Source organism: Ascaphus truei, chromosome 6 (genome assembly GCF_040206685.1).
Source record: "Ascaphus truei isolate aAscTru1 chromosome 6, aAscTru1.hap1, whole genome shotgun sequence".
Lineage (NCBI taxonomy): Eukaryota > Metazoa > Chordata > Amphibia > Anura > Ascaphidae > Ascaphus > Ascaphus truei.
Genome location: NC_134488.1, coordinates 46,247,205 through 46,261,961, shown reverse-complemented (window position 1 = coordinate 46,261,961; position 14,757 = coordinate 46,247,205). Strand labels below are relative to the sequence as shown.

Here is a 14,757-nt window from a genome sequence, read left to right as displayed (position 1 = left end):
AGGGATATGGAGTGGTTATATGGGGAGTTAGGAAGGAGGGAAGAGTTTAGTTAAATATTCACGTGAAGGATAATTACATTTGTATAAGGAGGAGGGCGACTTTTCTAGGTAGCGAAGGCGTTAAATCGTTGCACATCGATGTATATGGCAGGAAGGTTAATACTTTGCACGTAGCTACATATATAAGGGGGAGTAAGGGGGCAGAGAGGGAGGCTTGCTGTCTGTCTCCGGTCTGGAACACTTCTACACACAATACAATATCCTTCCTCCGTCAATGCGATTGTTAACTAGGCCGTGATACAGCAGGGTGATAAAATGGAGATGACATCCCGCTCACACCCTCTCCACACGCCTGAGACACGTACCAGCCGCGGTTTATTTCTGGGGCCGCTCCACCGAGAGGCTTCCTTTGAAACCAAATTGATTTTGCAGTTTGCATTGTAATGAGCGCAGGGAGAGAGGAGGGTTATTAGTTTGTGATGGGACTTTTAAACAGGGCGAGTGTGGGATGTGTGTGTTACAGAGTCCCCTGTCCTCGTAGGACACGCAACTTAGAAAGCAACACCTTGGGGCAAAACTAGTGTGACCCCGAATATACTGTGTCATGTATGCAAGTTGCGTTATCAACACCTACCCCACACGCAACAGGTAAAACCGCAGACAAGCAGTGGCTCTGATATAAACAATGCGTGCGGCTGTTATAGGGAGATGTGGACACGTGTTATAGGGAGATGTGGACACGTGTTATAGGGAGATGTGGACGTGTGTTATAGAGAGATGTAGACACGTGTTATAGGGAGATGTGGACACGTGTTATCGGGAGATGTGGACACGAGTTATAGGGAGATGTGGACACGTGTTATAGGGAGATGTGGACATGTGATATAAAGAGATGTGGACACGTGATATAAAGAGATGTGGACACGTGTTATATAGAGAGGTGGACACGTGTTATAGAGGGTGGACACGTGTTATAGAGGGTGGACACGTGTTATAGAGAGATGTGGACACGTGTTATAGAGAGATGTGGACACGTGTTATCGAGAGATGTGGACACGTGTTATCGAGAGATGTGGACACGTGTTATAGGGAGATGTGGACGTGTGTTATAGAGAGATGTAGACACGTGTTATAGGGAGATGTGGACACGTGTTATCGGGAGATGTGGACACGTGTTATAGGGAGATGTGGACCAGTGTTATAGGGAGATGTGGACCAGTGTTATAGGGAGATGTGGACGTGTGTTATAGAGAGATGTAGACACGTGTTATAGGGAGATGTGGACACGTGTTATCGGGAGATGTGGACACGTGTTATAGGGAGATGTGGACACGTGTTATAGGGAGATGTGGACACGAGTTATAGGGAGATGTGGACACGTGTTATAAGGAGATGTGGACACGTGTTATAGGGAGATGTGGACACGTGTTATAGGGAGATGTGGACATGTGATATAAAGAGATGTGGACACGTGATATAAAGAGATGTGGACACGTGTTATATAGAGAGGTGGACACGTGTTATAGAGGGTGGACACGTGTTATAGAGGGTGGACACGTGTTATAGAGAGATGTGGACACGTGTTATAGAGAGATGTGGACACGTGTTATCGAGAGATGTGGACACGTGTTATCGAGAGATGTGGACACGTGTTATAGAGAGGTGGATGCATGTTATAGAGATGTGTACACGTGTTATTGAAAGATGTATATACGTGTTATAGAGCGATGTGGGCACGTGTTAAAGAGAGATGTGTACACGTGTTATAGAGATGTGTACACGTGTTATAGAGATGTGTTCATGTGTTATATAGAGATGTGTACACGTGTTAGAGATGTATATGTTTTATAGAGAGATGTGTACACGTGATATAGAGAGATGTATATACGTGTTACAGAGAGATGTATATACGAGTTAGAGAGAGGTGTGTACACGTGTTATAGAGAGATGTATATACGTGTTAGAGAGAGATGTATATACGTGTAATAGAGAGGTGGTGTACACGTGTAATAGAGAGGTGTATATATGTGTTATAGAGAGATGTGTACACGTGTTGCTTTTCCTTGTAGATTGGACAGTGGCACATCACCGACGGCCTCACTATGGATAAAAGATTATTTTCTTCTAACATCTCAGACAGTCTGTTAAATACGACCCTGATCATCACCACAATCCTGGTAAGTGGCCGCTCCCCGGGATGTCTCTGTGTTTCATCCGAGCCGGGGATTAAACAGCTCAGGAGGAGGAGGGTTGTGACACCTTTATCTTATGTGATAAAAGGGCACGTGTAACTCCTCCCCTAACTGCTCCTATAACTCCTCCCCTAACTGCTCCTATAACTCCTCCCCTAACTGCTCCTATAACCGCTCCCTATAACTCCTCCCCTAACTGCTCCTATAACTCCTCCCCTAACTGCTCCTATAACTCCTCCCCTAACTGCTCCTATAACCGCTCCCTATAACTCCTCCCCTAACTGCTCCTATAACTCCTCCCCTAAATGCTCCCATAACCTCTCCCTATAACTCCTCCACTAACTGCTCCATATAACTCCTATAACCGCTCCCTATAACTCCTCCCCTAACTGCTCCTATAACTCCTCCCCTAACTGCTCCTATAACTCCTCCCCTAACTGCTCCCATAACCTCTCCCTATAACTCCTCCCCTAACTGCTCCTATAACTCCTCCCCTAACTGCTCCTATAACTCCTTCCCTAACTTCTCCCATAACCTCTCCCTATAACTCCTCCCATAACCTCTCCCTATAACTCCTCCCATAACTGCTCCCTTTAACTCCTCCCATAACTGCTCCATATAACTCCTATAACCGCTCCCTATAATTCCTCCCCTAACTGCTTCCATAACCTCTCCCTATAACTCCTCCCCTACCTGCTCCTATAACCGCTCCCCCTAACTCCTCCCATAACTGCTCCCTATAACTCCTCCCCTAACTGCTATATAACTCCTATAACCGCTCCCTATAACTCCTCCCCTAACTGCTCCCATAATCTCTCCCTCTAACTCCTCCCATAACCGCTCCCTATATCTCCTCCCCTAACTGCTCCATATAACTCCTATAACCTCTTCCTATAACTGCTCCTATAACCTCTCAATATAACTCCTCCCCTACCTGCTCCTATAACCGCTCCCTATAACTCCTATAACCGCTCCCTATAACTCCTCCCCTACCTGCTCCTATAACTCCTCCTATAACCTCTCCATATAAATCCTCCCCTACCTGCTCCTATAACTGCTCCCTATAACTCCTCTCCTAACCCCTCCCTATAACTCCTCCCCTACCTGCTCTTCATATAACTCCTCCCCTACCTGCTCCTATAATCTCTCCCTGTAACTCCTCCCCTAACTGCTCCTATAACCGCCCCCTGTAACTCCTCCTTTAACCTCTCCATATAACTCGTCCCCTAACTGCCCCATATAACTCCTCCAATATCTGCTCCTGTAACTCAATTCCTACTTCTAAATCGCTCCCTTTATCTCTTTCTCTAACTGCTCATAGAACCATGTTCTATAACTCCTAGAACTGCATGCACCACTTAGTTCAATGTAGATCCTTCTTCCCCTGATGTGTTGACGTACTGAGAAGCAGATGGATAGAGTAACTAAGTAGGGAGAATGCAGAAGGTACAGAAAGGACCACAGGGTCAAATGCATCATGTTCTACACAATGATGGTAATGACCATACCCAGTTTCTTTTCAGGAAAACCCATACCTGATGTTAAAGGGGAATCACCAGGAGCTGGAGGGTAATGACCGATATGAGGGCTTCTGTGTGGACATGCTGCAGGAGCTGGCAGAGATACTGCACTTTAACTACAAGATCCGCCTGGTCGCTGATGGTGTGTATGGAGTGCCAGAACCAAACGGCACCTGGACTGGCATGGTGGGAGAGCTGATATCCAGGGTAAGATCAGGGTGGCATGGTGGGAGAGCTGATATCCAGGGTAAGATCAGGATGGCATGGTGGGAGAGCTGATATCCAGGGTAAGATCAGGGTGACATGGTGGGAGAGCTGATATCCAGGGTAAGATCAGGGTGGCATGGTGGGAGAGCTGATATCCAGGGTAAGATCAGGGTGACATGGTGGGAGAGCTGATATCCAGGGTAAGATCAGGGTGGCATGGTGGGAGAGCTGATATATAGGGTAAGATCAGGGTGGCATGGTGGGAGAGCTGATATACAGGGTAAGATCAAGGTGGCATGGTGGGAGAGCTGATATATAGGTTAAGATCAGGGTGGCATAGTGGGAGAGCTGGTATCCAGGGTAAGATCAGGGTGGCATGGTGGGAGAGCTGATATCCAGGGTAAGATCAGGGTGGCATGGTGGGAGAGCTGATATATAGGGTAAGATCAGGGTGGCATGGTGGGAGAGCAGATATCCAGGGTAAGATCAGGGTGGCATGGTGGGAGAGCTGATATCCAGGGTAAGATCAGGGTGGCATGGTGGGAGAGCTGATATCCAGGGTAAGATCAGGGTGGCATGGTGGGAGAGCTGATATCCAGGGTAAGATCAGGGTGGCATGGTGGGAGAGCTGATATCCAGGGTAAGATCAGGGTGGCATGGTGGGAGAGCAGATATCCAGGGTAAGATCAGGGTGGCATGGTGGGAGAGCTGATATATAGGGTAAGATCAGGGTTGCATGGTGGGAGAGCTGATATCCAGGGTAAGATCAGGGTGGCATGGTGGGAGAGCTGATATCCAGGGTAAGATCAGGGTGGCATGGTGGGAGAGCTGATATCCAGGGTAAGATCAGGGTGGCATGGTGGGAGAGCTGATATATAGGGTAAGATCAGGGTGGCATGGTGGGAGAGCTGATATCCAGGGTAAGATCAGGGTGACATGGTGGGAGAGCTGATATCCAGGGTAAGATCAGGGTGGCATGGTGGGAGAGCTGATATCCAGGGTAAGATCAGGGTGGCATGGTGGGAGAGCTGATATCCAGGGTAAGATTAGGGTGGCATGGTGGGAGAGCTGATATCCAGGGTAAGATCAGGGTGGCATGGTGGGAGAGCTGATATCCAAGGTAAGATCAGGGTGGCATGGTGGGAGAGCTGATATCCAGGGTAAGATCAGGGTGACATGGTGGGAGAGCAGATATCCAGGGTAAGATCAGGGTGGCATGGTGGGAGAGCTGGTATCCAGGGTAAGATCAGGGTGGCATGGTGGGAGAGCTGATATCCAGGGTAAGATCAGGGTGGCATGGTGGGAGAGCTGATATCCAGGGTAAGATCAGGGTGACATGGTGGGAGAGCTGATATCCAGGGTAAGATCAGGGTGGCATGGTGGGAGAGCTGATATATAGGGTAAGATCAGGGTGGCATGGTGAGAGAGCTGATATCCAGGGTAAGATCAGGGTGGCATGGTGGGAGAGCTGATATCCAGGGTAAGATCAGGGTGGCATGGTGGGAGAGCTGATATATAGGGTAAGATCAGGGTGGCATGGTGGGAGAGCTGATATCCAGGGTAAGATCAGGGAGGCATGGTGGGAGAGCTGATATCCAGGGTAAGATCAGGGTGGCATGGTGGGAGAGCAGATATCCAGGGTAAGATCAGGATGGCATGGTGGGAGAGCTGATATCCAGGGTAAGATCAGGGTGGCATGGTGGGAGAGCTGATATCCAGGGTAAGATCAGGGTGGCATGGTGGGAGAGCTGATATCCAGGGTAAGATCAGGGTGGCATGGTGGGAGAGCGGATATCCAGGGTAAGATCAGGGTGGCATGGTGGGAGAGCTGATATATAGGGTAAGATCAGGGTGGCATGGTGGGAGAGCGGATATCCAGGGTAAGATCAGGGTGGCATGGTGGGAGAGCTGATATCCAGGGTAAGATCAGGGTGGCATGGTGGGAGAGCTGATATCCAGGGTAAGATCAGGGTGGCATGGTGGGAGAGCTGGTATCCAGGGTAAGATCAGGGTAGCATGGTGGGATTGCTGATATCCAGGGTAAGATCAGGGTGACATGGTGGGAGAGCTGATATCCAGGGTAAGATCAGGGTGGCATGGTGGGAGAGCTGATATCCAGGGTAAGATCAGGGTGGCATGGTGGGAGAGCTGATATATAGGGTAAGATCAGGGTGGCATGGTGGGAGAGCTGATATCCAGGGTAAGATCAGGGTGGCATGGTGGGAGAGCTGATATCCAGGGTAAGATCAGGGTGGCATGGTGGGAGAGCTGATATCCAGGGTAAGATCAGGGTGGCATGGTGGGAGAGCTGATATATAGGGTAAGATCAGGGTGGCATGGTGGGAGAGCTGATATCCAGGGTAAGATCAGGGTGGCATGGTGGGAGAGCTGATATCCAGGGTAAGATCAGGGTGACATGGTGGGAGAGCTGATATCCAGGGTAAGATCAGGGTTGCATGGTGGGAGAGCTGATATCCAGGGTAAGATCAGGGTGGCATGGTGGGAGAGCAGATATCCAGGGTATGATCAGGATGGCATGGTGGGAGAGCTGATATCCAGGGTAAGATCAGGGTGGCATGGTGGGAGAGCTGATATCCAGAGTAAGATCAGGGTGGCATGGTGGGAGAGCTGATATCCAGGGTAAGATCAGGGTGGCATGGTGGGAGAGCTGATATTCAGGGTAAGATCAGGGTGGCATGGTGGGAGAGCTGATATCCAGGGTAAGATCAGGGTGGCATGGTGGGAGAGCTGATATCCAGGGTAAGATCAGGGTGGCATGGTGGGAGAGCTGATATCCAGGGTAAGATCAGGGTGGCATGGTGGGAGAGCTGATATACAGGGTAAGATCAGGGTGGCATGGTGGGAGAGCTGGTATCCAGGGTAAGATCAGGGTGGCATGGTGGGAGAGCGGATATCCAGGGTAAGATCAGGGTGGCATGGTGGGAGAGCGGATATCCAGGGTAAGATCAGGGTGGCATGGTGGGTGAGCTGATATATAGGGTAAGATCAGGGTGGCATGGTGGCAGAGCTGATATCCAGGGTAAGATCAGGGTGACATGGTGGGAGAGCTGATATCCAGGGTAAGATCAGGGTGGCATGGTGGGAGAGCTGGTATCCAGGGTAAGATCAGGGTGGCATGGTGGGAGAGCTGATATCCAGGGTAAGATCAGGGTGGCATGGTGGGAGAGCTGATATCCAGGGTAAGATCAGGGTGGCATGGTGGGAGAGCTGATATCCAGTGTAAGAATTTTGATGACCTTGTAGCATTGTCAGAGAAGGAGCATTTTCTGCACGTCGGTGTAACATGGCACTGTCGCCATTTACGTGAATCAGAGAGTCACATTCATCGTCTGTCTCTTAGTATCAATGTAACAAGTTACTTTGCTCCTCTTTTTCTCCTGTGTGTAACAGCTTAGGATTTGGGGAGGTGGCGTTAGGGGGGTATTTAGAGGCACACTCATATTGGGATGTGTCAAATTGTGCCTCTGTCCATCATTGTCTGACCCCTTTCTAGGCTGCGCAGAACTCCCCCGGGTTAGCGGTGACATAAACACTTTTCCCCGCATTCATACATCTCCCTTTTTGTCTTTTTGCATATGTAGTGATTTATTGACCACAATAAACAGATCCATAGAAAAGATGCCACCACAAAAAAACATTATTGTACTCCTCCTTCCTCAAAATATTTTGCTCCAAAGTTACACGTTAAAAGCCCTTTCCCTCATAAAAAATGCATGTTGGTGTTTTATCGCTGGAGTTAGATGTCAGTGAATGGTGGGGAATCTTGTATTCCTTGATCAAGGTAACGGGTGCTCATGTATCAGCCTTAGTGCTGGAACTTTAGTGATTGAAAATGCTTTTCTGACATCTGTGCACTTAACCTCGCTCAGTGACCCAGTACTTCTGCAAGACTCTCTGTCTTTGTTACGTGGCAACCCAGCAGGTGAAGTCCCTTCCTTGAATACGGGCTGGGAATAGAAGAGCAGGGATGGAAGGGGAGAGAGTTATGTGATGAGATGTAGACATACAGGGATGAGTTAAGGCTTTCTTTCATTCCTTTGATGGCTCAGTGGGCTTGCAATGCATAACCACTCCCTATATCTCCTTTCTAATGCCTCTTATTGCCCCATATAACTTCTCCCGATTAACTTATTTTATTGCTTCATAAAAACTCTCACTGTAAAACAAATTTTATTGCTCCATATACCTATTCCCTATAACTCCTCCTATTGCTTCATGTAACTCCCTATTACACCATATAACCGCTCCCCATAACTCCTCCTATTGCCCCATATAACCGCTCCCTATAACTCCTCCTATTCCACCATATAACCGCTCCCTATAACTCCTCCTATTGCCCCATATAACCGCTCCCTATAACTCCTATTACACCATATAACCGCTCCTTATAACTTCTTCTATTGCTCCATATAACCACCCCATATAATACCTTCTATTGCTCCATATAACCACCCCATAGAATACATTCTATTGCGTCATATAACCACCCTAGTCTTCTGCATGCAGCCCCAGAACAAGACCTCTGCAAAGTTTATAGGATGCTGCCTGTAGAAGTTGCTTGCTTGGGATGGATGGGTCAAGGCTGGGGCACCCAGCTATCGCATGTTATATGTATCCAGGACTATTGCCTCTTTTTAGTGATCACTCATCTCCTGTTTGTCTTGTCTTGTTTCCCTGAGACATGGGTGTGTAAGGGGTCCTGCTCCCAGTAAGTGGTATGGGGTATTCAGAGGCCGACCTAGCTGTGTGCCTACCTCTTACATATTTACATAGTTACATAGTGACATAGTGGATGAGGTTGAAAAAAGACGTACGTCCATCAAGATCAACCTATGCTTAATTTAGACAACAGATACTTTATCCTATATCTATACTTACTTATTGATCCAGAGGAAGACAAACAAAAAACCCCAGTAACATAACATCCAATGATATCTCATAAGGGGAAAAATAAATTCCTTCCCGGCTCCAAGAATTGGCAATCGGATAAATCCCTGGATCAACATCCTTCCCATGTTTACTTATTTGGTATATCCCTGTATACCTTTCCTTTCTAAAAAGATGTCCGACCTTTTTTTGAACAAATTTATTGTATCTGCCATCACAGTCTCCATGGGTAATGAATTCCACATTTTAACTGCCCTTACTGTAAAGAACCCTTTCCTTTGTTGCTGGTGAAATCTCCTTTCCTCAAACCTAAAGGGATGCCCCGAGTCCTTTTTACTGCCCTTGGGATGAATAGTTCATTTAAAAGCTCCTTGTACTGTCCCCGAATATATTTGTATATAGTTATCATATCCCCTCTTAGGCGTCTCTTTTCTAATGTAAATAAATATAACATAGCTAGCCTCTCCTCATAAGTTAGATTGTCCATCCCCTTTATTAATTTGGTGGCTCTTCTCTGCACTGTCTCTAGTTCCAGAATGTCTTTTCTAAGGAGTGGTGCCCAAAATTGTACTCCATATTCAAGGTGTGGTCTTACTAATGCTTTGTAAAGGGGCATACTTATGTTTACTTCCCTTCCATCCATTGCCCGTTTAATGCAAGATAAGATCTTGTTTGCCTTTGCAGCTACTGCATGACTTCCATAAAGGATTCCCCCAATTTATCCCCATTTAATTTGTAAGTCGCCATTTTATTCTTGCATCCCAAATGCATAACCTTACATTTATCTGTATTAAACCTCATCTGCCATTTACCTGCCCACGTTTGCAGACTCTCTAAGTCCTTCTGGAGAGAAATGACATCCTGCTCTGATTCTACTACCTTACACAATTTCGTATCATCAGCAAAGATGGAGACTTTGCTCTCGATGCCAACCTCAAGGTCATTAATAAATAAGTTAAAAAGCAGGGGTCCCAGTACCAATCCCTGAGGTACTCCACTCACGACTTTAGCCGAACCTGAAAAAGTTCCATTTATGACAATCCTCTGTTGTCTATCCTTCAACCAGTTTTCAATCCAGGTGCATATATTTTTACTGAGTCCAATTTGCTTTATTTTGTACACCAACCTCTTGTGTGGAACCGTATCAAAAGCTTTTGCAAAATCTAAGTAGACCACATCAACTGCATTACCCTGGTCTAAATTCCTACTTACCTCCTCAAAGAAACAAATAAGGTTAGTTCGGAATGATATATCCTTCATAAATCCATGCTGACTATTACTAATAATTTTGTTTTCCATTAGGTATTCCTGAATATTATCCCGTATTAAACCCTCAAGTAGTTTCCCCACTATTGAAGTCAGGCTTACAGGTCTGTAATTCCCTTGTTGTGATCTAGCTCCCTTTTTAAATATAGGCACCACATCTGCTTTAGGCCAATCTTGTGGTACTGAGCCTGTGGAAATGGAGTCCTTGAATATTAAATGTAATGGTTTTGCTATTACTGAACTTAACTCCTTGAGAACTCTCCTCGGCTCCCGGTATGGGGTGGGGGAGGAGGTGGAGGCACCCTGCTGGAAAACAGGTATTTGGGCCAAGGGGGAGGGGATCTCCATCCCCTTCCCTCGTTCTGAAGATTGAGTCCACCCATTGCCCTCACTGATACCCCAGACGAAGATTGTCTGGAACTGAGGCCAAGCGGCATGGGGTCCTAAAATCAACCCTCCAGCTGGGAACCGGAATCCAGATAACAGCTGTCCACAAACTAGAGGAGCCGCTCTGGATAAATGTGGGTTGATTACCCAGACAATGTTGAGGCTAAGGATCTTTTGGATACTATGGGATCCGTGGGATTGAGTACAATTTATGCATGGCCCGACACATGAGCACGGTCATACACACCACTTGATCTCCGTGGAGGAGGTATCAGTTGGGGTGGTGAAGTTTTTCCCCCCCTTATGGACAGATCATAGAGTGATCCAGGCTCAGATTGGAGGTGCCCCACCGGCTTTTAAACTGAGTGGTGGGCCCATCTGTCCTCATTTGTGCCGGATGACAACATATCTGTCTGCATCGAGGTGTACAACTTGGCTGTCTATGCAGCCATGGACAAAGTTCCTCTTGACCTCCGGGAACTGCAGCAGGCTCTGCGCAGGAAAGAGCCCCGGTGGTTGAGAACTCACCTGGATGCTGACCGGACAGCCTTGAAGGTATGTCCATGGGGGTATAAGTGTGCAGTCTTCAGGGCTAAGAAAGCCTACATCGGCCTGAGGATCGGCTCAGCGAGGAATCATCCAAAGGAACTCTTCAGGATGGTGAGCAGCCTGGTTTAGCCAGACTACTCCTCGATCGTGGTTTATCCAACTGAGGAGCGATCTTGTGAATTAATCGATTCTTTGATGATAAGTTCACATGCATCCGTGCCGCCATTCATCCCCCAATGGAACCCGTGGTCTGCCTCACCCCACAGCAAAGCTGGTCTTGGAAGAGTTCAGCATCATCTCAATCCTGGGTTTCCTCTCAATCACAGTTGTAATGAACTAGACCACTTGTGACCTGGATCCCTATCAATCATGGCTCTTGAAAGAGACCATTGATGCAGTGGCTCCGTGGTTGGTGGTGATCATCACTAGATCCCTCGCTGTTTGGCAGGTGTTGGTGCTGATGCTTCCCCTGTTGAAGAAAATGGGTCTAAATACCAAGTATCATCCAATCTCAAACCTTCCCATGGTAAGGAAAGTGTTGGAGAGGGTAGCTTTCACCCAGCTGGAAGATTGTCTGGAAAGGATTGGCTTCTTCGACCCCCCACACAGTTTGGCTTTAGAGCCTGTCATGGAACTGAGGCTACCTTAGTCTGTGTGGCAGATGACTTATTGATGGTAATGGACAAGGTCTGTATCTCTGCCAATGGTACTGCACCCTACGCTGGGTGGGGGTGGGGGTCTTCTTGTGTGCAGTTTCAGAAGTCGGGAACTAACTACCGCCAGAGCTCAGGTGTATATCTACCTTACCGCTGGGCTCGGTGTAAGACTTTCCTCTTCCTTCAGGTTTTCCTAACAATATAATTGTATATTATTTTAACTTTTTAACTGTAAAGCATTGCAATGCCCCCTTAATTAGGTGTGTTTTTTACTCAAAATTAATTATGATGATGTTATAAATCATTTAATTTCTGGCCTCTTGGGCAGCGAATGGGCTTAAAGTTTAGCTGACTTGCCCTTTACTATAACCATTTTTAATTTCAAAACCTGGTATGAATGGATCAGAGAGTGACTCCAGATCAGTGAGACACTCTCTCCAGATCTGTGAGACACTCTCTCCAGATCAGTTAGACTCTCTCTCCAGATCAGTTAGACTCTCTCGCCAGATCAGTGAGACTCTCTCTCCAGATCAGTGAGACTCTCTCTCTCCAGATCAGGTGGACTCTCTCTCTCCAGATCAGTGAACCTCTCTCTCCAGATCAGTGGGACTCTCTCTCTCCAGATCAGTGAGACTCTCTCACTCCAGATCAGTGAGACTCTCTCTCTCCAGATCAGTGAGACTCTCTCTCTCCAGATCAATGAGACTCTCTCTCTCCAGATCAGTGAGACTCTCTCTCTCCAGATCAGTGAGACGCTCTCTCCAGATCAGTGACAGTGACTCCAGATCAGTGACAGTGGGCATGTCTGATGGATGCGCCTGGATAGTGAGGAGCTGGATGGAGACTCCACCATTGATCTGGTAGAACATAGCAACTGATCCCCTGGAGGCCGAGTGCTGAGCACTTAAGGGAGGACACTGTCAGTAGAATGCTGCATTTCCTTTCATTTGTATGCCAGGCAAGCCCAGCACTGTCACCCATCCCTGAATTGAATGTAGTCATTCCTAGTTGTGTGTGTGTGTGCTGAGGGCTGGGTTAATTAAATGTATCAATGTGCTGAATATTAATGATGTCTTAAGCTGGATCATGAAGCCAGCGACTGAAATATACTCTGCAATTAACGTTTGCCTGGACTGCCCCCCACTTCTTTTTAGAAAGCAGGCCCTGCGTGCAGTCTCATGGTGAAACAGCACACATTATAAGTGAAGTGCAGTCTTGTGGATCAAGAGAAGGCACGGTGCGCTCTCGTTGTTAGACAGCAAACACCGTCTCTTTGTAGACAGCATACACTGTGGGCTCTCTCACCACGGGAGAGGAGACCTACAGTAGTGATGTCTGTATCTGTCCCAACCTGTGGCATTTTGGGAGATCATTTTGCATGTTTTTGGTGAAACGTGACTCCAAGCCTTAAAGGGTTAATACAGCCTCAACACGAGTCTCCGATTTTGCCATTTCATAAGCGTTCAGAGAAATATCGTTGGGCTGTCAGCAAAACGGCGGCGTGTAAGATTTTGCGCAACCAGACGTGCGCGCAATGTCACAGCAGAGATTTATAAGGGGTCATATGACCTGCTGCCATGGCTTCTGTGTCTGGGGCGTTTGGGTGAGCAGGAGGGCGATAGGAGAGATGCAGAGAGAGTGAAACGGTCACAGCAACACTGCAGGAGGTGAACCGCGTTAATTTCAACTGGGGGGACCCCTGCTCCCCGATACTAACCTCGGAAGGGGGTGCTGAGAGCCCTGACTAGTTCCCTCTGAGCTGCTATAGAAATGGCGTTTTATTTAGCCAGAGTCTTGCGGGCCAAAAGGACGTGACATTCGTGGCGGTTTCCTATTGGCCCATGGGAGGCGGGAGCTTTGATCTGCACAGAGATACCGGCAGCAACTATGGAGGCAAGCATCTAGGAAGCAGGGGGTCCCTGGAGCCGAAATCAACGCGGTTCAGCCCCGAGAACCCATGGTTACAAAATAATAATAATGCGTCACCAGGAGAGTTCCTTTACAGCAGCCGTCCAAGCTGCCGTTTTCCCCCTTTAATATCTGCATCAGTACAATCCACACAATGATAAGCAATTAGCCAAGTTGCCGATCGATCCTTTCTCCTATGATCGATCGGCAAAGATTCGGATTGGGGGGTTCACTAAATGACTGTCAGTGCAGCAGAAGAGGACCGAAGATGCAAAGTTCTGTGGGGAACATCATGTGACCAGGCAGTCACTAGATACAATTCGTGCACTGCTAGAGAGGGCAGGGCTCAAAAAGGGGTGTGCCAGAGCCTGTTTCAGAACAGGAAGGGCGTGTGACTTTGGAAATGGTTGCTATAGAAACCAAAAATGCTTGTTACATTATAATACATTAAAAATGCCATTCAGAGTTGTTTTAAAAAAAACATGTGGGATATTGCTTGGTCTGCAGCTTTAAGTGGTGTGAATATTTGAATAGTGAGTAATAGTGTGTAATTGTGAGTGTTATTGTGACGGTCAGCAGTGTTATTGTGTAGTGAGAGTATTGAGGGTTAATGTCGGACTGTGTGAGTGTATATTGCATGAGTTAATGTGAGAGTATTGATACCGTAGCATTAAGCAACTCGAGTGATTTTAGAGAATATGGCTGTAAGAGGAGACGTGTGCAGAGGTACACAGGGAGACAGTTTGGGGGAAATGAAAACATGGCTTTATTTAGCCTGTCCCTTTAAAGCTGCAGTTCAGGCTCCCGTTTTTTTTTTTTTTTTTTTTACTTCGATAGTTTCATGTGGGCAATCTCTAATTACCTAAAGATCTGCATAGCTGCCGGTCAATTCGTTCTCCGTCTATTGATCGGCAAAGTTTGGCGACATCTTTAAATATGGGGAATGTAAATCGTTGCTATAGGAACAAGCATGCTTGTTAAAATAGAATACAAGAAAATTGGTCTTTCAAAGTTGTTTTTTTTAAAACAGAAAATGCTAAAAGTATTTTTTCTTACTACAGAACTGATTTATTAATCAGTGCAGGATATTGCCTGAACTGCAGCTTTAATCAATGCACAGCATACAAAAAGAAACAAACAGCCTATCCCTGTGTAAGGGATAAC

General features: G+C 47.0%; 1 protein-coding gene across 4 annotated transcripts in view; it reads left to right on the top strand.

Moving 5' to 3' along the window:
* The window catches only part of GRIK4 (glutamate ionotropic receptor kainate type subunit 4), a 213,137-nt gene that overhangs the window by 155,585 nt on the left and 42,795 nt on the right, over positions 1-14,757 (top strand). For 2 of the 4 annotated variants that reach the window (XR_012802148.1, XM_075604125.1), the window contains exons 11-12: positions 2,070-2,177; positions 3,716-3,919. Coding sequence is in view for 2 of the 4 variants with exons in the window: in XM_075604125.1 (XP_075460240.1) it covers positions 2,070-2,177; positions 3,716-3,919 (312 nt within the window). In the remaining 2 variants the exon portion in view is untranslated. Of the gene's footprint in view, positions 1-2,069; positions 2,178-3,704; positions 3,920-14,757 lie in introns of those variants that run through there. The other 2 variants (XM_075604126.1, XM_075604127.1) reach the window with 2 other exon arrangements.